The sequence below is a fragment of the Elaeis guineensis genome, chromosome 6 (assembly GCF_000442705.2).
Source record: "Elaeis guineensis isolate ETL-2024a chromosome 6, EG11, whole genome shotgun sequence".
Taxonomy (NCBI): domain Eukaryota; kingdom Viridiplantae; phylum Streptophyta; class Magnoliopsida; order Arecales; family Arecaceae; genus Elaeis; species Elaeis guineensis.
Genome location: NC_025998.2, coordinates 9,168,385 through 9,195,793, shown reverse-complemented (window position 1 = coordinate 9,195,793; position 27,409 = coordinate 9,168,385). Strand labels below are relative to the sequence as shown.

General features: G+C 38.0%; 1 protein-coding gene and 1 non-coding gene across 2 annotated transcripts; one reads left to right on the top strand and one right to left on the bottom strand.

Annotated features, from left to right (window-relative positions):
* Positions 1-6,380: 6,380 nt before the first annotated feature.
* LOC140858714 (uncharacterized) lies at positions 6,381-8,277 on the top strand. Its single transcript, XM_073260027.1, has 7 exons — positions 6,381-6,564; positions 6,647-6,891; positions 6,971-7,174; positions 7,277-7,369; positions 7,530-7,631; positions 7,725-8,084; positions 8,185-8,277. The coding sequence occupies exons 1-7, from the start codon at positions 6,381-6,383 to the stop codon at positions 8,260-8,262; spliced, it is 1,266 nt and encodes a 421-aa protein (XP_073116128.1). The 3' UTR covers positions 8,263-8,277.
* An 11,775-nt stretch (positions 8,278-20,052) lies between these two features.
* On the bottom strand, positions 20,053-26,318 carry LOC105047322 (uncharacterized). Its single transcript, XR_012142010.1, has 3 exons — positions 25,559-26,318; positions 24,253-24,427; positions 20,053-20,407 (listed from the first exon to the last, which is right to left on the bottom strand). It is a non-coding gene; the product is annotated as an uncharacterized protein (transcript).
* Between the last annotated feature and the right edge of the window lie 1,091 nt (positions 26,319-27,409).

The following is a 27,409-nucleotide window of genomic DNA, read 5'->3' as shown; positions in this document are numbered from 1 at the left end:
ATTTGGTGTTACCATATCTTTGGCACACATTGACTTGATTTGTGCTTTACATCAAGGCAGATTTGTTGTAGCAGATTGAGGATTGAGTATACTAGAGTAGACATAGAAGTTGTGCAGAAAGTTAACTAATTTGTTTGATCATAAGCAAGATTAGAATAACCTAATTTTATTGAGCATAGCAATGAGGTATATATATATACATCATTTGTACAAATTTAGTATGTTTATAAAATTAATTCAGGATGTACACAAATCTTATAAATCAATATTTGAAATTATATTAGATCCTGTAAATCCGTTCATGACAAACCTGCCCAAGTTAACCAAATATATGTGAAAAGTGTGCTGATAATTGTGAGAAGTTTGAACAAGCTTTAGGATTCTTATTAGATCCTATAAATCAATTTATGACTGAGCTGTTCAAATCGACCAAATAATCATGGTAATTATGCAGGTAAATGTACAAGGTTTGAAGAATTTTTAGAATTCTATCAACGCAAAGTTTGAAGAATCTTTAGGATTCCATTACTCCCCCTCGAGTTGGAGCGTAGAGATCCGTGAGTGAGGACTTGAAATGCTAAATAGAAAGGGTCTATATGATCCAGTCTATTAACATGTTAAATCTTTCCCTATTTCTCCTAGTTCTTGCAAAGTGTTCTACCCTTTAATTACCATGTACATCATGGAAAAAAAAAAAAAGAATAGGCTTTTTGTTTTCTATATACTCATTATCCCTATTATTTTAGTGAAAGAAGCTCTTCTTGCTGGACTACCTGAGTATGTTACTGGAATTCGCCTGTAAATTGTCCACGAAAGAGTTTTTTGTTTCTTCATTAGCAAGAGGTGAGATTTTTCTTTGGTTGAAATATTTTCGTCTGACCCCTCTTGATTAGGTATTGGCCTTTTTTTTTTTCTTGGTGCATAGCCTTTCTTTTATATTTAATTCCTTCATTATGTGGAGTCTAATTGGAAGACCGAGACTTATGAGCGGTCTGATAAAAGAAAATTACTCTATGTTAGAAATATTAAAAGTCTCAACAAAATCATAGTTATGCATATGGGATTTTTTTTTCTGTAAATTCATATGTCACACACATCTCGGCTCAAACACATGTGCAGGCGTGCACATGCACGTGCATGCACAGAGAGAGAGAGAGAGAGAGAGAGAGAGGAAAAAGTCCTTTACATGGCACCAAGATGCTAGTTCACTATAACTTATGTTATTAGATTATGCAAATGAATAATGATAAATCTTCTCGTCCTACCTTGATCAGAACCTTAGTTCTTGGAAAAGAATAATCTAATTCCTTAGCAAAGAGCAAACTGCGAATCTTCTCGTCCTTATATAATAACGGTTCTTCACTCATCACAGGCCTAAAAGTGTTTGGTTGACCAAGTCAAAGTGAGGCATTCTAAAACTTTTTCCATCGGACTTGTTAGAGATTGTTGGTCTGCAGTGATGGGCAGGCCACCATTAGAAGTAAGCTTTTGTTTAGAGCCACAAGCTTCATGTATAAATTTCAGCTGCCACAGGGCAAACACCTCTGTTATCTTTTTCCCCTGTTGCTGTGCCAGAGCCAGTCAACCAGCAAGAGAGGTACCACTCACCACCAAGGTGGTACTCCACTGTATCCAACCATTTTACCTCAGCGTCTTGCTTTTGAGTGCATGGAGAAGAGGGATGTCATTGGGATTAAACAAGTCCATCTCATCCGCAGCCATCTGATCAAAGATCATTTTGTTGTGATTGAAAAGTTAAATATCTTTTATGTTATATGGAGATTATGAGCACATGGTGCATAGTTTTCTATATCATTGTGAAATATTCAAGTTGGTTGATAATCTCTCATTAAATTATAGTATTAGTTGCAACTTTTTATCACAGAAATGGCTAGATTTTCAAATGCATGCTAAGTAGATTTTCATGGGTGTTTTTGTGATGGTTGTGAATTTAATGCCAGGCAATGTTAATTATGAATTAATTTTAAAAAAAAATTACATTGCATCGAAACATAGACCCGTCTTTTGATTAATGTACATATTCTATTATATCCGTACATTTATTTATTTTTGTACGGATAAAAGAATTATGTACATTGATCAATTGATTATCCAGTATGGACAGTTTGGAAAATGTGAGTAATTCTATAGGTCATTACCATAATCAAATGGTATGCTGAGAGGTTTGGAAAAAATTTTGGATGGTATTTTCCTTTTGTTCTTCCTATACGGAAGAACTAAGGGGAAATGCTGCCGAAATTTTTTTCGACTCTTGTTGCATATCATTTGATTTTTGTAATTGACCTATAGAATTAATACATTTTCTGAATGGGATAGGACCTTCTTTACCTATTAGTTGATGATAGCAAGCATTTACTATGTAAACTTTATCTAGCTGTTATTTTTTTAGATTTTATGAAATGACTGATATTTTTTACTCATTGCATTAATATAGATTGTATAATTTTTTTTTATTTTTAGATAAATTGCAAGTTCGGTCAGTTTTATCCTACAATGGACAAAAGTTGGATAAATAAACCAAGGAATAGTAAAGAATATTTAGATGGAGTTCATGACTTCATTAAATTTGGTATGGAGAAAAGTAGTTTGAATGGAAAGATTTTATGTCCATGTCGGAAATGTGTAAATAGTTCTTCTTTAGATCCACAAAATGTTGAAGAACATTTGGTATGGAATGGTTTTTTAAGAGGTTATACCGACTGAATTTTTTATGGAGAATCTATGTTGCCATCATCATGTAACCAACCCCTGACTCATTGCGGATCCACTAGCCTAGAAGACAATTCTGCAAGAGATGATGATATAAGGGGTTTGATCACAGATGCTTTTGGATTTGATGTTCAAAATTTAGGAGAATCCAGTAGTATACAAGAAACAGTTGGGATGTTTGATGGATGTACGCATACGGAACGTATGCATGTTGAGGAGCCCATACATACATCTAATGATGAGACAGCTCGTTATCACACCTTAATGAAAGATGCAGACGAAGAATTATATCCGGGTTGTACAAAATTTTCTAAGATTTCTTTTCTTGTACATTTATTTCATATAAAATATTTGAATGGATGGTCTGGAAAGAGTTTTACCATGCTGCTCAAGTTATTAAAGGATGCATTTCCAGAAAGCACTCGTTTACCACCATCGTATTATGAAGCCAAGAAAGTAGTAAAGAAATTGGATCTTGGATACGAAAAGATTCATAGTTGTCCGAAAGATTGTATGTTATATCGGGGTGAAAATGCTAATCAAGAGTCATGCAATGTATGTGGATCTTCAAGATGGATAACACAAAAAGAAGATCGAGATGATGTACTGAATGAATTGGATGCAACGCGGAGTAAAAAGAAACCGGCCAAGGTATTGCGTTACTTTCCTCTTATACCTAGATTGAAAAGGATTTATGCATCATCAAAAACAGCTTCATCAATGAGATGGCATCATGAAGGACGTACAAAGGATGGAATGTTGAGACATCCTGCAGATAGTCTTCAATGGAAAGCATTTGATGATAGGCATCCTGATTTTGCCTCTGATGTTCGCAGTGTTAGGTTTGGCTTAGCTTCTGATGGCTTCAATCCATTTCGGACCCTGAGTTCTACCTACAGCACTGGGCCAGTCGTTTTGATACCTTACAATTTGCCACCGTGGATGTGCATGAAACAATCATCACTTATCTTGTCAATGGTTATTCCAGGAGATAAGGGTCCAGGCAATGATATTGATATTTTTCTACAGCCTTTGATAGAGGAATTGAAACAGTTGTGGGAGGGTGTTGATGCATTTGATGCTTCCAACGGCCAAACATTTAAACTACGGGCAGCTTTGTTATGGACTATTAATGATTTTCCAGCATATGCCAATTTATCTGGCTGGAGTACAAAGGGACGGGTCGCATGTCCTTGTTGTGGAGATTCAACACATTCAATTTGGTTAAAACATGGAGGTAAATTTTGTTACATGGGACATCGTCGATGGTTGGAAGCAAATCATCCGTTTCGATTTCAGAAAGATTTGTTTGATGGTACTATAGAATTGGGATGTGCCCCTATTCCACCTTCTGGAACTGATGTTCATAGACAAATGGATGGCATGAATTACAGCTATGGTAAGCACTCAAAGTCCTCTAAAAAAAGAGGAAGGGATGATGTTGAAAGCTCAGTGCACGAAGGGTTACCAGAGGAAGTCAGTATCAGTACTATAGATGCAGAGTTGTTTCAAGATCCAGACAATTATTTCGAGGATGAAAATGATGAAGACACACAGATAGCATCTACACAACAGCCAAGTAAACATTTATGGAAAAAACGAAGTATCTTTTTTGACTTACCTTATTGGAAACATAATCTTATTCGGCACAATCTTGATGTCATGCATATAGAGAAGAATGTTTGCGATAATTTACTTGGAACATTTTTAAACCTTGATGGAAAGAGCAAAGATAACATGAAGGCACGTCTTGATTTAAAAGAAATGGATATCCGACAGGAACTTCATCCTAAAATGCTTGCTAATGATAGAATTTATGTGCCTCCTGCATGTTACACAATGTCTGCTCGAGAAAAGGATAATTTTTTGGGAGTTTTGAAAAGTATCAAAGTACCCGATGGATATGCATCGAATATTTCACGATGTGTGCATCTAAAGGATCGAAAACTTTCAAATCTTAAAAGTCATGATGGTCACATATTGATGCAAGATATTTTTCCAATAGCTTTAAGATCGTCATTGCCGAAACAAGTTGTTACAATTGTACTTCGATTATCGTCATTCTTCAAGGCATTATGTTCCAAAGTTATTGATCCTCGGGAACTTGATCAGTTAGAATCGGATATTGCAATTACACTTTGCCAGATGGAAAAGATTTTTCCTCCTGAATTTTTCACTATTATGGTACATCTGCTCGTTCACCTAGCTTCAGAAGTTAAAGTTGGTGGACTGGTACATTATAGATGGATGTATCCTATTGAGAGGTATTATTACAAACCTTAAATCTTTTGATAATTTTATTAGAAACAACAGCATACTGATATTTTAATAAATATTTAATTCTTGAAGGTATCTTGTGCGTCTTAAAGATTATGTGCGAAATAGAGCCTATCCTGAAGGCTCGATTGCTGAAGCATATATTGCGGATGAATGTTTGACATTTTGTTCAAGATATCTTCAAGGTGTAGAGACTATTTTTAGTCGACCTCAACGGCATAATGACTTTGTGGAGAATGCAGAACTGTATAAGTTCTTAACTGCTGGAAAATTCTTGGGAAGAGGTGAAGGTATTGTACTTGATCAAAAATCCTTAGCACAAGCACATCGTTATGTGTTACTTCATAGTGACATAATATCTGACCATCGCAGGTTAGTATATTTAAGGAATGACATCAAAATTTAAATTTTATATTAGATATAATGTTCTAAATGATATATTTATATTTTATGCAGTGAATTTTTAATTTATCAGAGACGAGCCAATCATAACATTCGTCCTAATGCAAGGATTGAACAGCGATGGTTGGTCGAGTTATTCCCTATGTGGCTTTCGAATCAGGTATGATTTATATTTAATTATTGGATATATTAATTTTTGATACATATTTAATATCAGATAACTCAACTGCACTTCGTCATATCATTTTTTGTTAGGTATCAAAGATGATGGAGACAAATAAGTCAGATGAACTAATAGCTCTTGCTCGAGGACCTAACAAGATTGTGAATAGATATAATGGTTTCATAATTAATGGCTTTAAATTTCATACTAGAGAACGGGAGAAATTTAGAAAAACACAGAATAGCGGTGTTATGGTGGAAGCGGATGGAAAATCCTATTATGGTGCACTTAAAGATATCTATGAGTTGGATTATTATGGAAAATTTAAAGTAGTACTGTTTAGATGTGATTGGATAGACATAAACTCACCAAGGGGTTTGAAACAAGATGCAAATGGATTTACACTTATAAATTTTTCAAGGTTGATACACACTGGTGTGTTATTGAAGGATGACCCATTCATTTTTTCATCTCAAGCTCGTCAAGTATTTTATGTACAAGACGCAAAAGATAAAGATTGGTTTACTGTCATCAAAACAAAACCTAGAGACTTATATGATATGGGAAACCAAGTGGAGGATGATGACGTGACACTTATACACAATGTATGCCCTACAATTTTGTGCCAGCTGATGATTTAAATGCTACGACGACGTTGGTTAGAACAGAATTCGAAGAAAACACTACTGCTTGATTGTTACTGGTAATAATTATTTATGATGTATATATTTTGCATTAATTATTGTGTTATTTTACTCCATATATTAACTGATTCTACCTTTTATTTATATAAATGCTAGGTGACATCATGCGTCGCAGGGGACGATATGCTGGTGTGCAGTTCCAGTTTTCACAGACAGAGGCCGGTACGTCTTCTTCAGCACAGCAGCCTGAGGCCAGTTCAACTGCACAGCATTCTGAGCCCTGTCCTTCATCATCAGCACAGCACGATCCTCCTGTTCATCAGCCAGATGATGAGATACACGTGCAGGGTATATATTGTCTTTCATGTAATTTTTTTTTATTTATTTTATGTATATTTATGATATAGTTACTTTTATGTATTTTTTGCAGACGGATCCGGGAGAGTACGCCCCAGACGCGGACCCACAGTAGTACGAGATGTGTGGCAGATGCGTGAGGGCGAGAGGATTGTTGTGGAGTGCAATCAGCTAGGTCAGCCAATTAAGAAAGCTGCCTGCTTATTGACTTCATTTTTGGGGACTGTTGCTCGGAGGCCTCAGCTATGTCCGTTGGGCTATGCAAAATGGAATGACATGCTTCCAACGTACAAAGTTGAGCTCCTCCGAGTTATAGAGGTAATGAATTGATGTTCATACTGTATATTAATTGTTAATCATTTATATAATTTATTTCATTTAACTTTTTTTTTTATAGAGCAAGTTTGTTCTCCCTCCATCCACTCATGATTTTGTAATGAAGTCTCTCAACCGCAAATGGAAAGAATATAAAGCACAATTGAAGAAGGACTATATGAGACAGGGTATGACAGAGGAGGAGGTTGCTAGGAATTGTCCTCCTGATGTACCCCCTCATCAGTGGATGGAGTTGGTTCATTACTGGTTCTCCGAGAGGGCACAGGTATATTATCTGTTTATTATCTTTTTTTCTTAAATATTTTATAAAAATATTGATTTTTATTATATATTGTATATATAACAAGTTCTTTACTTTATTTTACAGACTTATTCTGCTATTGGTAGAGCTGCACGAGCAGCTCAGTCTGTTCCTCATACATCGGGGTCGAAGAGTTATGCACGACTCCGACAGGAGTTTGTATGTTCCTTAAACTTTCATAATTAACTTTTAATTTTTATGTTCAAATATTTATATAACTAATATCATTATGTATCGTGGACCATGTCTGTATCATGATACTCATATATTTTTTTAAATTATCATAACTGTTTGCTTAAAATTGAAATTATTTGTGTAGGAGGATGAGCATGGGAGGGAACCCGGACAAGTGGAGTTTTACCGGATGACTCATACTCATCAGGATGATACTTTTGTTCGAGATGAGTTGAGAGATTTATATGTACGGCATTGTTAATATTATATTTTTTGCAATGATTTAAATTTAATTTTGTTAGCTATTAATGTATAACTCTTGTTTTCAAAAAAAATACAGGAGAGGGCTACATCTCTCATTGCGGAGCGTGACGACGAGTCCGCAGCATCTACGCAGCAGAGCCGTATCGAGGCCGAGGTATTCACAGAGTTGATGGGACCAGAGCGCTACGGCCGAGTGAGGGGTTATGGAGTAGGAGTCACCCCCACTCAGTTATCTGAGGTTAGTAGATATACGCAGCATGCTGCAACAGATGCTCAGGATTCACGCGTTCGCAGACTCGAGGCGGAGATACAGGAGATTAGACAGAGTCGTGCCGCTGAGATGGAGGAGATGCGACAGAGCCGTGCCGAGATGCAGGCCATGAGGGGACAGATTGATCGCCTTACATCTTTATTAGAGATGTATGGTTCATCTCAGGTAAACACATAATATTAAATATATATTTTTGTATTAATTTAATAATTTATATATTTTATTTATAGATATGCAAATCATGCTTTTGATATATTTTTTGTAGGCTCCTGGCATATCAGGCACCCATCGAGATAGCGGCACGTCACGTGGAGACAATGACGACCATCCGCCTGCAGATTGATGTTATTTTATTTTTGTTGTATTTTTATATTTATTTATATTACTCTTGATTGTAATGGACGATTAGTACTTTATTTTTATTTATATAAAATATTGTCTTTTGGTTTGATTAAATTTTCTATTTCAGCTTGCTTTTGATGTGAATGATGGTGATTGTACAGGTGTGAATGTGAATGTGGTGATTGTACATGTTTATTGTATTGTACAGGTGATGTGAATGATGGTGATTGTACAGGTGTGAATGTGAATGTGGTGATTGTACATGTTTATTGTATTGTACAGGTGTGATATGATTTCGTACAGGAATGTATTGTATTATTTTTTTTTTAAATAATATTTATATTTTTTTTTCCTCTTAAAACCTTTAACGACGCTTATAAGCGTCGTTAAATTTGTCTTTTGCGACGCTTTAAAGCGTCGTAAATTTTTACATTAACGACGCTTATAAGCGTCGTTAAATTTGTCTTTTGCGACGCTTTAAAGCGTCGTAAAGATTTACATTAACGACGCTTTAAAGCGTCGTTAAGACAAATTTAATGACGCTTTAAAGCGTCGTTAATGTAAATATTTACGACGCTTTAAAGCGTCGTTAAAAAATAACGACGCTTTTACAAAGCGTCGGCGATATTCGTCCCCACTCTTGCATAGTCGACGCTTTGCCGACGCTTTTCGAAGCATCGTAAAGCCGAATAGCGACGCTTTAAAGCATCGTTAATGACCATTAATAGCGTCGTTAATGGACAGTTTTCCTGTAGTGGGTCTTGCAACCACGACTCCACCTCCACATGGCCATAGTTCGGTAGACCTTGCCATAATGCATGAGATGGTGCGTCTCATGTACTACACATGGCCATACAGTCCTCGTATGGTGTAATATATGGATGGCTATGATTGTTGTAGTGGACCTCTCCGGTCCAAGCCCAAGTTGGAGACCATGGTTTCAATTATAATACTTCTATTGATTGCATGAGAAAAGAAAACCTAAGCATCTAGCTAAAATAATTATTTCTATAGATAACTGTTGCGGCTAATCTCCTATTGCATCTAGCTCCGACGAAAAGCAATCTGTAAAAAAAGTCCACATATCGAAATTGTATTCGATAGGGACCTTCCGATGTTTAAATCAGTAGAGAGTGATAAACAGCAGATAGAATATTCAAAATGATAGAGTGTTAGTGCAGAAGTGTCTTACTCTTTACCTGTTCCCTTACCTCCCCTTTATAGGTGACTTAGGTGTAACCATCGAGCACGTGGTTTCACTTTTTATGGCACTAAGGAATAGTTACCCTAATTATTGGGCCATAATCATGGAGTTAGTGGGCAATTTATGCCCACTAACGATCGTGGCATGTAGTTATTACTCATGATTGTAATATTGTAATTATATATTTGACAGTCAGCCATTATGATGCTGGTTTGGTCATAAAGATGGTCAATTGACTATGAAGATAGTCAGTCGATCATGACATGAAGATGGTCAGTCGACCATGGCATGAAGATGGTCAGTCGGTCATGATATGAAATTGGTCAGTTGGCCATGAAGATATTGCTTCAGTCATGATGACTCAAGTTTAACCATGATGACTCTGCTTAGGCCATAATGACTCTGGTTTGGTCATAATGACTCTGCTTCGGCCAGATGACTCTCATGAAAGCTAAATTTTGGAAGTTTCTTTCCTTCCAGAGCCTCTCCTCTTGAGATCTCTTGGTTTTTCTTATATAGATATAGAACAAAGGATCAATCTCGAATATAGGAGCTGACGTAGAATCAGGGAGAGCAAATCCGATTGTCCCAATGGTTGCCCCTACTCCCAAGTTCAATGGCTTGACGTGTTGGATGATGGAAGTCAGCATATCTTTTACCATGACTTCGAGTTTCGATTTTGTAGTTATTTTAGTTGATAATGAAAGAAAAATTTTCTTTTATTATCGGACTTTAGTCCGATTTTGTAGCCTTCAGTTTGCAGTGAAAGAAATTTTTTTTTATGTTGTTTTTTTGAATTTGATTGTCATTCGTCATAAATAATTGTTGAATATTTTCTAACTAATCGGAGTCAAGTTGGTATACTTTTTCAATCGATCGTAATCGAGTTGGCATATTATTCCATCCGATCGTAGTCGAGTCGGTATATTGTTTCCTCCGACTGCAGTCAAATCGATTGACATATTGTTCCGTCCGACCGCAGTTGAGTCGGCATATTGTTCCATCCGATCGTAGTCGAGTTGGTATGTTGTTCAACTTGACCATAGCCGAATTGGCATGTTGTTCCATCGATCGTAGCCGAATCGACATATTTTCCATCCTATCGGAGCTGAGTCAGCATGTTATTCCATTCAATTGTAGTTGAGTCGACATGTTGTTCCGTCTGAGTGGAGTTGAGTCAGTATGTTATTTCGTCTGATCGTAGTCGAGTCGGCATGTTGGTCCTCTTGGGACTCATTTCGATTCGGAGATCGATATTTTTCTGCTTTGACCCTTCGAGGCTTGAGTTTCGATTCGGAGATTGGTATTTTTCTGCTTTGACCCTTCGAGGCTTGAGCCAGAGCTGGTATTTATCATCGAATCATCTTTGAGCTGGAGCTCATATTTGTCGTCGAATCATCTTGAGTCGAAGCTCATTATATCATATTTTAGTTGAAAGTATGTTGAAAATCAAACATGTCGTTCGAATATATTATATCGAAAAGACAACTTTATTGAAAATACAATCATAGATTGTTGGCATTCTATGTCTGAAGGGCAATCGTTCCGCTATAGAGAAATATTATTGTAGATTGCTCCGTTGATCGGAACATGATCGTAAGTTGTTCCATTGTAGAGGAGCATAGTCATTATTTGGAAGAACTTTTTGAATTGTCGATCAGGATCGATTCATCATTTGGAGAAAATTTTTTGTATCGTCGATCACAATCGATTCGTCGTTTGGAGAAGCTTTCCGAATCATCGATCATGATATATTCATCATTTGGAGAAGCTTTCAGAATCATCGATCACAATCGATTTGTCATTTGAAGAAGCTTTCAGAATCATTGATCACGATCGATTTATTGTTTGGAGAAGCTTTCTAAATATACATCATCATTTCCTCTTATCGCTTTATGGAGGGCAATAGGTGACGGTCGACGCGTTGAAAGTGATGGACTGAGTGGTGTGGCCAATCCCATCAATGAGACTGTCTTCAAGATTATGCTACTATCGATTGTTGGCGGTGTTGAAATGAGGGAGCCAATGATTGGCGGCATCAATTTGAAGGAGTAATCAAGGATGGTGGGATTTCCTTGATTGTTGCTGTGGAGTATGGGGCTTTACGTTCTGGCTCAGACAGCCTCTTCCCATGGAAAGATCGGTTGACGGATGTCTTTTGGGCTTTTTCTCTTGCCATTGCTCTTTCAGGATTTGTTTGCCCCCTATCCGGTGTGTCAATCTGTTGCGGCCAATCTCTTGTTGTGCCAAGCTCTGACGAAGAGCAACCTGCAAAGGAAGTCCATAGTTCGAAATTGTATCCGGCAGAGATCCTCCGATGCTTAAGTCAGTAGAGAGTGGTGAACAACAGATAGAATATTCAAAGTGGTAGAGTGTTAGCTCAGAAATATCTTATCTCTTGTCTGTTCTCTTATCTTCTCTTTATAGATAACTCAGGTGCAACCATCGGACATGTGGTCCCTCCTTTTATGGCACTAAGAGGCAGTTACCCATATTATCGAGCCATAATCATTGAGTTAGTGGGCAATTTATGTCCACTAACAATCGTGGCATGTAGTTATTACCTATGATTGTAATATCGTAATTATATATTTGACAGTCGGCCGTTATGATGCTAGTTTGGTCATGAAGATGGTCAGTCGGCTATGACATGAAGATGGTCAGTCGGCTATGACATAAAGATGGTCAGTCGATCATGAAGATGGTCGGTCGGCCATAAAGATATTGTTTCAGCCATGATGACTCAAGTTCAGCCATGATGACTCTGGTTCGATCATAATGATTCTACTTCGGCCATAATGACTCTACTTCGATCAGATGTCTCTCACGAAAGCTGAATTCTGAAAGTTTCTTCCCTTCCAGAGCCTTCTCCTCTTGGGATCTCCTGGCTCTTCTTATATAGATATGGAACAAAGGCTGATCTCGAATATAAGAGTCAATGTAGAATCGGAGGGAGCAAATTCGATTGTCCCAACAATAACCATGATTGGAGCTTGAGGGTACACATCGATCGAGTTCGTAATATCTATTTTATTTGTACATGAAACTAAACCCTGATCTTGATTCTTGCCCTTATACAATAACAAAAGATTGGTTTCTATTCTCTTACTCTCCCATCAAAATAATTATAATAATATAATTTATCCTATACATTAAAGCACGTCCCTCCACTCTCCTTACGTGTCATATGGCATATAACATGTCAGAATTGACTGTGCACACAAGTCAGATGCGACTAAATACTTTTTCCTTTTTTTTTCCTTGGCACACTTTGGATCTCTCCCGTAGGTGCTTTTCTTCTCACAAATCCCTCGTCGTGGCCTGCTATCGATCTCCACTATCATCTTCCTCCCCGTCGTCACCGATGTTGGCCATCTCTTCTGATCTCCCTCACGATCTCCTTAAGGTGGTGGTTTCCTTTCCACATATTTCCAAAAAAGAGAAGCCGACGTCCTCCCTGCTCTCCCGTCGGTCTCTACTGTCACTCTCCTCCCGATCCTCACCGACATCGAGCTCCCTCCTCCAATCTCTCGTAGGTGCTCTCCTTCCCACAGATTTCTATTTTTTTTCCTTGGAACCCTTCTAGATCCCATGCGTAGCAGGTGAGGATTTTTTTATTTCTTGCAACCCTTCCAGATCCCTCGCGCAGTAAATGAGGTAGGAGTGGGGGTAAGGCGCAAGCCGTGGGGGTTCTTTTTTTTTTTTTTCATGGATCACGTGGGAGGCGGGGGGGAGCACGGCCGATAGAGACTGTGTAGTCCACAGGGAAAAAAAACCCCGCCCCCTCCCTCTGTGGCTTCGTCGGTGGTGGCTCCCCCTACCCCCCATCTCCCTCCCTCCCCTATGGCTCTGTCGGTAACCGCCCCTGCCCCTGCAGCTCCACCAACCGTACCTTCCCTCCTTCGTAGCTTTGTCGACCGCCGCACCTCATCCCTGTCTCTGCGGCTCTGTCAGCCATGCCTCATCCACTGCAAAGCACAGGTGATATCGTAGTTAAACAAGAAAGCTAGCAGATATATTTTTTTTCTTTTTTTTTTTTGATCAAAAATATTATAAGACATAAGCCAGTAAACACCCCCCCCCCCCCGCCCCCCTACCCCCCCCCCCCCCCCCCTCCCCCAAAAAAAAGAAAAGGATATGTTGGCCCTTGGAATCACTCTTCGAGATGAGATCGTACTTGCATGCTTTTATTTTCTCAAATTTGTTACTTAGTAGCCGAAAACGTTGAAAAATTTTGTTTGATGGAAAAATTTCTTGAGGTACAAGTTTGATTGGACAATTCCTTGCTAGATACAAGTTTGATTGGACAATTCCTTGCTAGATACAATCACCAATTAGCCATATGAAAAATAATGTGATCATATAAATATATTGAAGTCAATGCAAGACATGAAATGAGCCCGTGCGATTCAAGGGATACGGTGATTCTTTGTTAATCCCATACAAAATGTAATTGAGCTCATAATATATACAGATATTTAATTATTGATCCCCGATTGATGCTACTCTAACGAAAACTCCATATTGATCAAAATTATAACTTCCTATCCCTATTTAGCGTAACACATCAGTTTTGATGTGAGATGATTTAAAAAAATACCAAAAGTGCCGTTTCAGTTCTATTTTACAAAACGGTCCCCATTCTATACTTTGCAACACGTTTTCTCTGTTGTTTTGGAAGAAACAGCAGAAGGCCATTCTTTGAAAGATTTTTTTGTTCGTCCTCATCCTTTCAAATTCGGCAAAACTCAAGTTTGAATATTCTAATGTGGACAATCACTTTTTGAGGGATTTTCTACCTATTATGGTCTTCTCAAATTGCTTCGAATGCAGGTCAGATTTTGAGAATTTTTTTGCACCCAAATTTCATTATTCTTAGGTCAGAATATTCTGATATAAATATTATGTTTTAAGAAATTTCATTCAAAATTTTCAAAGATTTTGTTCTTCATTATTGTCAAAGAGATTTAAAGGAACTCATCTAACATTTTAAATGATCTCATCTAGCTTTCTAATAGTCATGGATTCTAAGAATATCAAAAATTTAGTTTTCATGACTGTATACTTTTGTGGCAGTGAGGGACACATTATTTTAATTTTACAAGATTCAACCCTCGATTACATTATTAATGAAATAGCAGAGAGATAGAAGTATTTATCCCTTGCAATGATAAAGAAATCAAATTCTATATTTCTAACAATTTAAGAATGCTTGTTAAGCTCGTGATAGATAAAGATGTTAGGAATATGTATGAAGTATATTTGAAGTTAAAAGCTGTGATAATTGAGATGGTTGTATCTAATTATATATCCTTGACTGAATCTCTTAAAGTGGTAATCAATATGAGATAATGCAAAATTTAATTGCAAATTATATGTCCATTTTTATTTTTAATTAGTTGTTTTGTGTATTTATATGTAGTTGCAGCATGAATATAATACTTATGATATATGTAATAGTTAAAAATTGATTGGTAATATAATGAAAGATAATCCTTTTATATTGTAGGGATAGTGGTTTAATCCATAATGCAGAACATACAAATTGTTGCAAAAATGGTCAAATAGTTAATTCATCTCACTTTTCGTCATTTGCTAGCTTGAGTAATTTCATTAGATTTGTCAAAGAAATAGAAGCTGCAATTAAAGATGAACCAAGTCAAAGAAATAAGTTAGATATTTGGAAGAGCTATATAGAGGGTATAGATCAAGAATTTAAGGATGTTGAAACCCTTTGTGCTACAATTCGCAAGTTCTGCATTGCAAATTACAGGAATTTTATGTTTGTCAAGAATGATTGTGTGCGTGTGATCGTGGAGTGTGCATATAATAGATGTGGATGGCGTATTCATACTTCTCATCTTAGGAATCAAGATGGCACATTGCACACACAGTTAAATGAACATTGCATACGGTTAAATTAATACTGCACATAATTAAATTAATATAGTACATAATTAATTTAACATGATATATAGTTAACTAAATATGATACACAGTTAAATTAATTCTGTATATAGTTAAATTAACATCGTACACAGTTAATTTAATACTGCACACAGTTAAATAAACTCTGCATATAGTTAAATTAATATAGTATATAGTTAATTTAACATATTATCTAGTTAGTTAAATATCGTATACAGTTAAATTAATATCGTACATAGTTAATTTAATACTACATATAGTTAAATAAACTCTGCATACAGTTAAATTAATACTACATACAGTTAAATTAATATAATATACAGTTAATTTAATACGATACGTAGTTAACTAAACATAATATACAGTTAAATTAATCCTATATATAGTTAAATTAATATCATATACAGTTAATTTAATACTACACATCGTTAAAAAATTTTGCACATAGTTAAATTGATACTGCATACAGTTAAATTAACATTGTACACGGTTAATTGAATACTGCGTACAGTTAAATAAACTCTGCACACAGTTAAATTAATACTGCATATTGTTAGGATTTGACGCCTCGAGATTCAGCCCACAGCGAGGTTCGCGGTGAAAAACGGAGTCCAACGAGACCAAGAACACCTGAAACGGAGCTCGGATGGAGGAGATACGAGCTTTCGAAGTTGGCACGAAAATCGAGGCGGCGGAGGATCGCCGGCGACCGGTGGCGGCGCGGCCGCAGGCGGCGGCGTGCGCGACGCGCGACCCAGGCCCGCGCGCGGGGGGGCCTGCGGCCCAGGCGGGCGTGCGGCCCAGCGGGGCGCGCGGCCCAGGCGCGCGCAGGCCCGCGCGCAGGCGCGGCCCAGGCGCCCGCGCGCGCGGGCCGGCCCAGGCCAGCGGGCCTACTGGCCCTTGCCCCGGTCCACCATGGATCGGGTGGTCCACGGGCCGGTCTGTGGACCGCGTGGGCGTTTCCCACGCGTTTCTCGCGGTCCACGGCCCTATTTCGTGGACCGGAGCGCGATCTAAGGGACGAGGACGCTCCCGGTCTTGATCCGACGGTCCGGAGGGGTTTTTGGCTTTGTTTAGGATTCCTAATCCTTCTCTAATCGTGTTTTAACCTTTGTTTAAGCCTTTAAAAGGCCCTGAGACGAACAGAGAAGAGAGGGGCTCGGGTTTTCATCGTACGGAGCCGTACGAACCAGCGTGAAGAGAGAGAGAGGCGCGGGTGTGCTGTGAGAGAAGGAGCAGGAGGCTCCTGGACAGCGGTCGCCAGGCTCTTCAGGGGTTCAGGGGGGTCTCCAAGAGAGAGAGAGCTTTTGTGAGGGGAACTTCATGTGAGAGAGAATTGGGTGTACAAGGGTTGAGGGTGAGGTCTCCTCTTGTAAAATTTTCTTTTCATAGTGAAGTTTGCATGCCCCGTGGAGGCGAGCCCTTTTGTGGCTGATCCACGTATTTTGATTGTTTTTCCTTTTGTTTTGTTTCTTCTTTCTTCCTGCTGCATCGCGTGGTACTGAAAGGGTCTTGGGAGGTGGTGTCCTGGCCAGACATCCACCCAACACATATAATTAAATTAACATGATATATAGTTAATTTAATATGCTATGCAATTAACTAAATATGATATATAGTTAAACTAACCCCACACACAGTTAAATTAATATCATACACAGTTAATTTAATATTGCATACAGTTAAATTAATACTACATACAGTTAAATTAACATGGTATATAGTTAAATTAATATAGTACACAATTAAATAAACTATGCATACAGTTAAATTAATACTGTAAATAGTTAAATTAATATGGTATACAGTTAATTTAACATGATATGTAGTTAATTAAACATGATATACAGTTAAATTAACTATATACACAGTTAAATTAACATCGTATATAGTTAATTTAACATTATACATAGTTAAATGAATACTGCACATAGTTAAATTGATATGGTGCACAGTTAATTTAATATGATATATAGTTAAATAAATTCTACACACAATTAAATTAATATTGTACATAGTTAAATTAATATGGTACACAATTAATTTAACATGGTACGCAATTAACTAAACATAGTACACAGTTAAATTAACCCTGCACACAGTTAAATTAACATTGTATACAATTAATTTAATACTGCACACAGTTAAATGAACTCTACATACAGTTAAATTAATACTATACACAGTTAAATTAATATAGTATATAGTTAAATTAATATGATATATAGTTAATTTAACATGATATACAGTTAAATTAATCTTACATACAGTTAAATTAACATCATACACAATTAATTTAACATTGCACACAGTTAAATGAACTTTACACATAGTTAAATTAATACTACACACGGTTAAATTAATATGATAGTGGAGACGGTAGATTTAGAGATTTTGAAAAAGATAAAAATATCAAAAAGAAAAATCTAGAGTTAAACATTTGAAGCTGTGGACCAAAAAATTAAAAAAAAATCAACAGGATTTAGTCGTTAAATGGAGGCCAATATGCGGACCGGAAATCAAAAACCCTTAACACATAATCTCCAGGGAGGAAAAAAATTAGTCTAGCTACAGGTGGGTGTCAGATGATGACCTGCAAAACGTGACATGTGAATCACTCCCTAGCAAGGACACATTCTTATATTGAGCTACAGGTTGGTGAAAACATAGACTTGATCTAATTAATCTATCAAGTGACGTCCTTGTGCTATGTCGAGCAAGCTATGTCAACGAAAATAAAATTAAAAAATACATGAAAAAAATGAAAAATTTCTACGGTTGCTTTCATGCTATGACAACATAGAAGCACCTCCTATCTGCAGTTCTGGCCTGCTAATCATTTTCTAGGTCACCAAAACAAGGCTAAGGCTGTCCAAGACACTGTTATAAAAAGTATAAATTTATAATGATACTATTAAGCAATAGTGGTGTTTGAGAGACAACCATTATAAACTTATAATGATACTATTAAGCAATAGAATGACATTCTATTTTGGGGATCAGTACGGTAGAATCTTATGGACAGACCATGCTACTGCACGTTACTTTGTCCGACATTGTTTGTTTTCTGATATGAGTGGCTGTACTTAAATTAAATGGATCTAAATCATATGTATTAGCAAATATATATATATAGATTTGAGAAAGGGTGAGTTGTTCATTAGTTCAATGGCAACAAAGGCATTATGTGGCCAACTGGTGAAGGCTTCAGTCTTATTTGAGGAGCTGGCACTTTTGAATTCCAGCGTGCGTCCATTTTGTTCATCAGCCCGGTTGGGCCCGGGCGTGTCGGTGAGTCGCTAATTGACGGTGCTGAAGCCGAAGTTGCCAAGGAATTTTCCACGTAGCTCAATATTAAAAAAAAAAAAAAAAAACTATTTCAAGAATGAATTCCACCAAAAACAAAAAAAAAAACAAAAAAACTTGAAGAAAGCAACAGAAACATGAACAACATTGGTAAGAAGGAACAAATAGGAAGCCCTGGTAGCCAATTTTCCACAAGCTTTAATACATTTTCTTTTCTCAGCAGCGACGTGGTACTTACATTGTGGATAATTTTTACGGCCGGTCAAAACAATTTGCCTCCGTCAAGGCAGGAACATGGATCCCCAACCCCGTGGCCAAGCCGGATTCCAGCTTCACAATTAAATAAAGAACTAATATGGAATAAAATTGAATACCAATTTTTTTTTTTTTTTTGCCAAGACGGATGATTCTCATCATTTCAGTATGAATATATCAAAAAAGATCAGAAATAAAATATTCCAAAATATTTCTCAGAACTGAGGTGAAGATGATACAGAGCTTCTCGCTAGAATGCTCAACAATGAAGAAGGTTATTCAGTCTGCAGCCCCATTAGTCTTATGATATATACGTCTCGCACAAAAAGATATATCTTTTCACACTCTATAGAGGGTGCATATCTGTCTCTAGATCCATCCGATCACCGAGACAACCCCAACGGATGAAATCGCCTTTCAAGATACGCTGTGCGAAGCTCACACACGCCCAGGCCAACCTCAGTTCACTCAAAGCGTGTTAAGGAGTACAACCACAACTGAAACAATCAATAGCCTGTGAAGATAACCCAGTTGTACAATACGGATGGGACGGATGAATCAATAGACGGGGACTCGGATCAGTTAAATGACAGACAAAAAATAGAGGATTCTCATACGACGTTAGACCACACTCACTCAAATAGGAAGGCGTAAATGGTTGCCTACTTGTCGTTTAAACGCACGCCATCCGCTAATGGCTACGGACTCATCCCGCTACCATACTTCCTTCGGTGCGCTTCCATACAGCAGCACAGGGGAAAAGGATGATGAATAATAACTTTAATACTAATATTATTTAGAGTTATCCTACACAACAGGGACCAGCAGGGAGATCTCGTGCGGTCATTAGATGTGCAATCATCAATAGAAACGATCATTATGCCTAATCGGTCATTTGTTGGAACACAAGCTCAGCAACTATTTGCAATTCAAATTCTTCATGGTATCTCTTTTTTCTTCATGAGATCTTCAAAGTTCTCTTTGTTCAACTCTCCTGTTGTTATTTTTTCCGCCCTTATCAACTACACTTTTTTGGTTTCTAGGAGAGGGTCTCGAAAAAGGATCGTCTCGATCATGATAAATCTAGCATCCCCCAAGTGAAAACCTCATCCGTAATAGCATTCTTGGTTATAACATGATCAAAATCCCAACATGATGTGCACTACTCGACAGCCAACAATCTATATCAGTGGTACATCCAATTTGGTGCAGGGAAGCTGAGATTGCATTACTACATGGAAAGATCCAACTAAGATCTAGTGATCAATGAGTCATGATATAAAAATTGATAGGCAGAGACTAGATATGATACCAAAGAGTAATCATTTTGGCGCCACAGTTGAACTCCAAGGAAGAAGCCACACTCTGAAACGAATTGTTGGTAACTAAACTCCAAGTTATCTGTACAGGTATATGTTCTGCATCCTCATTCTGCTTAAGTATAAAATTCACCCTGGTTGTTCAGCAAAAAGAAATTTACTACATGAAATAAAAGTAAGAAAGAGAAGCAAAACACTGACCTAAACTACCGGCCACTAAAAAATGTATGCTGAAGGAAAGAAAATCTGAACATTCCGTGGAAGCGAGAAGATGTAAAAACTAGCAGCCTGATACAATTAATCAAGTGCATTATGAGTAATGGTTATGTATTCTCGAGCAAATCATGGAAATGGCTCACTTCTAGTGTTTGGAAGTGTGCAAGTCTCATGTAACACCACACATATTTGCCTCCTACTTATGCAGCTGATTTCAAACAAACAAGTTCCAAAATGCAAGATCTCTTCCCATAGTCAAAAGGTGGCCATATTTAGACCTGTTGTCACTATCTTGACCATAATGATGCGCTTGATCATAATCATACACAGTTAACCATGGTAAACCATGTAACTTGTCACTTAAGACTGTTCAGTTCAATCAGGTCAGATACATGGATTTCACTTCCACACCTTAACTTTTATCTTGCCAAACATTCAGAATTGAAACTCACCTCTTAGTTGCAGTCCTTTAAATACGTTGCCTAAGATTCTCACCTCAGTCTTTATTTCTCCCTCACCCTCTCTCTTATATTTGTTCTTTTCTATTTTCACTCTTTACTCCTCTCCTAAATCCTATTTCTTTCAACTCTGAAAATATCCATATCAAGTCTGGTTTCTCAGTAATGTTATTACTGATCTATACTACTGATCTATAGAAAACTAATTATAGATCCTACCAGCAACTCAGCCACAAAGAACAATGTATCCCCTCACCTTTCATTCATTTTTTTTGGTTAAACCAGACATCAGGACCGAACTGATTGTCTACAATGAAACAACAATTTAGATCATTTGGATCTTTTTCACCCCATCAATAAAGTACACGGTTCTGTTTCACACACTGGTTTTCATTTCTGATGAAAATCCAATTTCTGGAGACCAAACTTACCTCATGCAAGTTAAGGGTATTGCTTCTTGCTCCATTCTTGTAAACCATAAACAAGGTTTACACATTATTGTTGAAGCAAAGACAACTCAACTCTATTCATGTAAAAATTAAAGTATCATGTGTCACACATGTACTGGTCATGGGCTTTGTCAAACACATGCTTGGCCACATGCCTAATAAAAGAATGAAAATATGCCAATTCATATTGATTTGTCAATAGATGTGTCTTAGTCCAAAAATCGGCACGATGAGCAGTAGCACTAGGACGATGAGCAGTAGCACTAGGACATAGGGCCCTGACACGGAGTGAAGCTGCACCAATTTAACACATGCTGGTGCATGCATGGTTGGTGAGCCACATCTCACACCCTGCATAGCCTATTGCGCATCCTCAGATTAAGTGAACCACATCATTTCAACCTCCAACATGAACAGACCAGCAACTACATGTGACCATTCATGCTTGCCCCTGTAACGTGGCAAGGCACGTAAAATCTAATGCAGTGTGATCTCTTATCAATTTAATGCACAACCAGTGCATGTGTGATGAGTGAATGGCACGTCAGCAATGTCCTGTGAGGAATAATGGGCATGCTTGGTGAAGTGATTCGCATTTCTTCATCTTCTAACATAGGCTAATAGAAAAGCTACACACGGCTATCATGTGATGATAGATGAGACCGCTACTAGGCTAAGCAACTAAGAAATGACCCAAGCATTATAATGGTGGAAATTGTAAATTTGATGAAGATCTTTAAAAGGGCATATAAAAGGCAAGAGTTGGAGGAAAGAAGAGGCTCTGAATACTTTGACAACTACAGTATCTTCATCGGACATTCTTTTCTTCTAACAGACTCAGTCCAAAAACTGGGGAATGGAGATATGACTTGCTCTCCAGTACCCTGCACTATCGCACCATCAACCAAGCATCCCTTCAAAGTGGAGATTCAACTTGCTGTCATACACCATTGCCACACTCTGCATGCAACCCTCGAAGTGGAAGTTCAACCACATTGATTTTATTTTATTTTTTTTAATCTAGAAAGTGGATTGTGTTTCCTTTATCCTCCTTCATGTCCCTTGTCATGTACCTGCATTGTGAAAAGCTATTAAAGTTGTCTATCGATTTCTTCATGCTTCTCCTCTAAACACTTCAATGGAAATTTATGAGGTCCTCTTAGCGGAAGTACCAAGCCTGTAATCTTTGATTGATGAACCTCTACATCGGCTTGAATCCCCTTCAACCTCTATCTACCAAGCTGCACACACATGGACTATTGGTGTTTCCCCAGAGAAATGCTTTGTTAATGAGCATGAACTGCAGGGACCAGCATGCACAACTTAGGTGTGTGCATCCTTGACCATGCCCATACCTAGCAAGTATGGTTATCACATACAACATTGACCAGGAGGGCACACAACTTCTCATTTCTTCATCAATAAGCAGAGCATAATCTTTGAATTTGCTTATTTTTCTTGCAATCAACCAATTTTTCAGCAACTGGAATGTTGTATCCCTGTGAAGATCAACCCTAGTGCCAAAAGTAGAAAAGGAAAATCTATCACTCTTTTAAACTATGAAGGCAAAGCATCTACCACACCCATCAGCTTTTAGAAGCTGCCTATTTTTTATCCTGTATCTCTTGATGTCTGATTATTATTATTAGTCTACTTTGCGATCAAGCAACTAGTGCCAACCTTAGTTCAATGAGCTTGTAGACATACTAAGATTGATAGCCCTCCATTCACCATCACAGATAAGCTGCCACATTATTTTTGCCTCATCTTTCTCAGATTATTCACCTGATTATGCTATGTGGTCCAACACTCTTTCTCTACAATGTACAGGAGTCAAGCACTAAGGATAACTATCTCCCCCATGCATAGTCTATGATTAAAGCATAAGGCATTGTGCCCTTGGAGGTCGGGATCAATCTGCTAAATCTATCATAGTACACTGCGCTAATACTCCACTTACACCCTAAGAAAAGATATAAAGTTGGAATGTCAAGACATTCTAGTTCTTGTATCTGACCTACTTCTTTCTAGTGGGAGGTAGATATGTCATTTAAGTGATTTGGTGGAGAACAGACATGTGCAGAACACTCAAGCATGACCCACGATTCATCAAACCCAATCTTACATCCCAGGTGATAATAAAGACTCATAATGCTTTCTCAAAAAGCAACCCCTAAACATCTTAACTATGCATACAAGTCCAACACATAATACAACATCCAGGGAAACTGTATTAAATCAAGCAAACAATAAGAAGTTCAAGGCAAAATATATAAGAAATCTTATATCTAATTTAAGATATTTGCTTACAAACAGAGTAATCTACATGTGCAAATGTATGCCATGAAAATCATTGGAAACCAAGCCATGCAACAACAAACATTTGCCATCAAAATTGGAGCATGCAGAAGCACATACACCTATACATGCAATGTTGGTCGGTGACTTGAATTACGACTTGCACCCCGTGTGTAGAGTTCTTGAAAGCATCATACACAATATACAATATAACACAAACACAATTTTCTTAAACCTTGCAAACAATAAGATCCATCAATCAATAAGATCACTGACTGCAAAGTAAAGTGAGGATTACATGCCAATGTGATTATATCATAGTAGAGTTGATAGCATGGCAAACACAATTGTGCTAATTCAATGTATGTATGCAGCCTACTCAACTGTAAATTCTCCCAACTCTAACAACCATCAAACCACATAAAAAAATCAAATCAATGATTTAGAATGTAACCAAATACTTTGTCTTGGAAAAAATTAGACCAATTAAAGACTTTCCTAAACTGAAATTACATCAATACAAAATTTTGTTGGTGGTGAATATGCTTTTTCAAGTACCTGACAGAGCAACTTAAACAGCAATAGCATATCCTTGACAGCAAACACAGGCAACCAAGATGCCTAGAAGAGCCCCAGCAATGACTTGTGATGGAGTGTGACCTAGAAGCTCCTTAAGCTTTCTTTCACTGATAGGATGTCCTTGAAACAAGTCCTCAATGATCTTATTAAGCACCTGCATGATTCAGCAGTTCTGCAATAGTAAACCTTTGGAACAAGAAAATCATATAGTAGTTGTTGAGGCAATAATAGAAATTGAATGTTTCCTTACCTGAACATAATAATATAACTATGAAATGAGAGACACTTGTGAAAAATTTCCTGAACAAGACTTTCCCACCATTAAAGACATCATAGATAAAAAAATAGAGATACTACATGGAGATTTTCCTTCTGAAAAATAATATATTTATCCTGAAATATGAGCATTGTGACAGCCGGCGTTATCTAGACAGTTGGCACAGGTGCCGTGTCCTAAAGTGCCAGACAGCAACCTCCAAAAATCTAGGCATCGGGACATGGCTACATATGTATGTGTTTGTTTGATGCTTATTAAAATTATAAATGCTATTTAACAAATAATTTAATGAAACAGTCATGAGTTTCCAAATTGTTTAATTTATTTACTAGGTTCCCGTACGATGTTTTGAGATGCTCAGAGCGATAACTAACTATGATATATTTATATCTCAATCACCATACTTAAAGCATTCACATAATCGTGATAAAGTTTATTAATATAAAAGGAAACCATCCAGGACACCTTGCTTGAAATGCCCAAAGAAAACTTAATGACATTTCACTGGAAGTCTCCAACACTTAAAACTAAGAATCCGCTGCATGACACTCCAAAAAGTCACTTATAATGCACATAGTGTGACTAGCTTGTATACACATTTCTTGAAGATCTTTCCTTCAGCAATCACATTGTCAAACTGGGGAATTGTACCATAAGATTTCACCTTATTAATGTCATATATCTTAAGATTCAATTTGAAAATACTTCTCCCAGATTATAAATAGTGAATCCTGTAACGTAATCCAAAAATGAATTTGGTAAAAGATCAATATATTTTTCTGGCGGCCTTTCTTGACGGTTTCCCATTCCCATTTACTCATAAATAAGTACTGGACCAAGTTTATCTGCTCCATTTTCTTTCTTCAAAAAAGAAAGAAAGAAAGAAAGAACTACAAGCCTATGCTGTGCAGTCATAATCAATCTAGACATCCATTTTCTTCTATCCTATCTTGAGAAGTAATAAAATTGATTGATAAAACAAAAAAAAAGAAGTCAATATTTCCTCACCTCTGCCTGCATCCCAGCATGCCGCCGCACCCCAATGGCATCATACATAACAATGAGGCTGAAACCAAGGCACACAGGAAACAACGAGTCCGCCGCCCCATGGCACAGGCCCACTGACGCCGTCAGTGCCATGCACAGCGCCGAGTGCGATGACGGCATTCCCCCGGAACTAAACAGCATCCCGAAGTCCCACCTCCGCTCCACAAAGAAGTTCAAAAGCATTTTTATAGTCTGCGCCATCGCCCATGCCACGAGCCCCGCCACGAACGTCGGGTTCCCAGCCAGCGTCGACAAAAATGGGCTAACCCGGGCCTTCGACAACGCCGTCGTGGTGCTCATCAGCATCATCCCAATCCCACCGCAGCACAGCAAATCGTTCCCACATATCCCTTCATCCCCGACAAGACCGCCTTTGAGCCAAGATCGAAACTTTGGCATCCAAGCGAAGACGAAATCCCCGAAGGAGTGGAAGATTGGGAGGAGGAGGAGGCAGAAAGGGGCGATGGGATGGGCATTGGGGGGGTTTCTAGGGTTTTGAGGGGCGGGGGTCTTCTTGGAGGGTCAATGAAGGAGACTGAGGGCGGCGAGGGTTTGGAATGGGTGGTGGAGGAGGGATTAAAGTGGGAGGGAGTGGCCTTAGGGTTTCTGGGGACGTGGGAGGCCGAAACCCTAAAGAAGAGTTTGACGCTAAGGGCCTCCATGGCCGCCCAGCATCGCTCCGGGGAGAGTGGCGAAGAAGCAAGCCGGAAGGTGGCATCAGGATCAGGTTACCGTTATATGTAAAGAGCTTTCTTGGTCAAAAGAACCCTTGGCTTTCTTACAATTACGAATATACCCTTTAGCATTTTAAAATTAGAAATATATGAGAAGGCACAGACCGGCTCGTAGTCCGGTTTTAACGGAGGGCAGAATAGGAATTTCGTCCGAGAAACGGAGAGTCCCGCACTACCGTCGTTTCCCGCGAGTCGGGGTTCCTACGAGCCGTCGGGGATGAACCCGGGAGAGCATATCGGTTGCCTTTGCCGATATTTCGATTCGGTGGATCACCTGTTGCTCTCCTAACAGAAAATTTTAGGTTCAGCAGATCAAGGCCGTCCATCTATTTGATCTTTAGACAAGTTACGGGTTGTTGTGGCTACGATTGGCTAACTGGTATCGTCGCTGTTAGCAGTTAGGTGGTATGATAGACTCCACCGATGGAGGACATAATGGTAATTTCGAGCTAAAGAGATTATTGGAAGTTAAATTTTATAAAAATTTGCGTGGGTCCCAAGGCAATCACAGAATGTTCCTCCTGCCAACGTGGCAAGAGGCCTATCGCTTCGTGATTCGATGAGCAGAAGTTCGAGATTTCGTGGCATCGGAAGTCAATTGCCACGTCAGTAGGGGAAGAAATGGGAAACCAGTGGAGGCCGGATCAGCGTTGGGCGGTCATGGGAACCGCGTTCCTATTAGCGAGAAATTCTTTGTGCATCGCGGATAGTACAAAATATACGTACTATCTGCGGTTATTAAGTCACGTATGAAATCAAAATACAATATATAAAAAAAAAATTTCGATCTTATATACGAGTCCATCACCGTAGATGGTGCATGCAATTCTACACATCTACCATGCACAAAAAATTTCTCTAACCTTAGAACACCGCAGTCCAAACAACTCCCAAAAAAAAAAAAAGATAAAAAAAAAAACCATTCCCGACCTAATTCATGATGATACCTCACCAAGATTTTACATAACCCAAAACAATCATAACAATTATAACCACCATTATTTGTCTTAGAAAATAATTCTTAAATTTTAATATTAAGTAATTATTAAAATGGTTGTTATAGATGTATTGTAAGGAA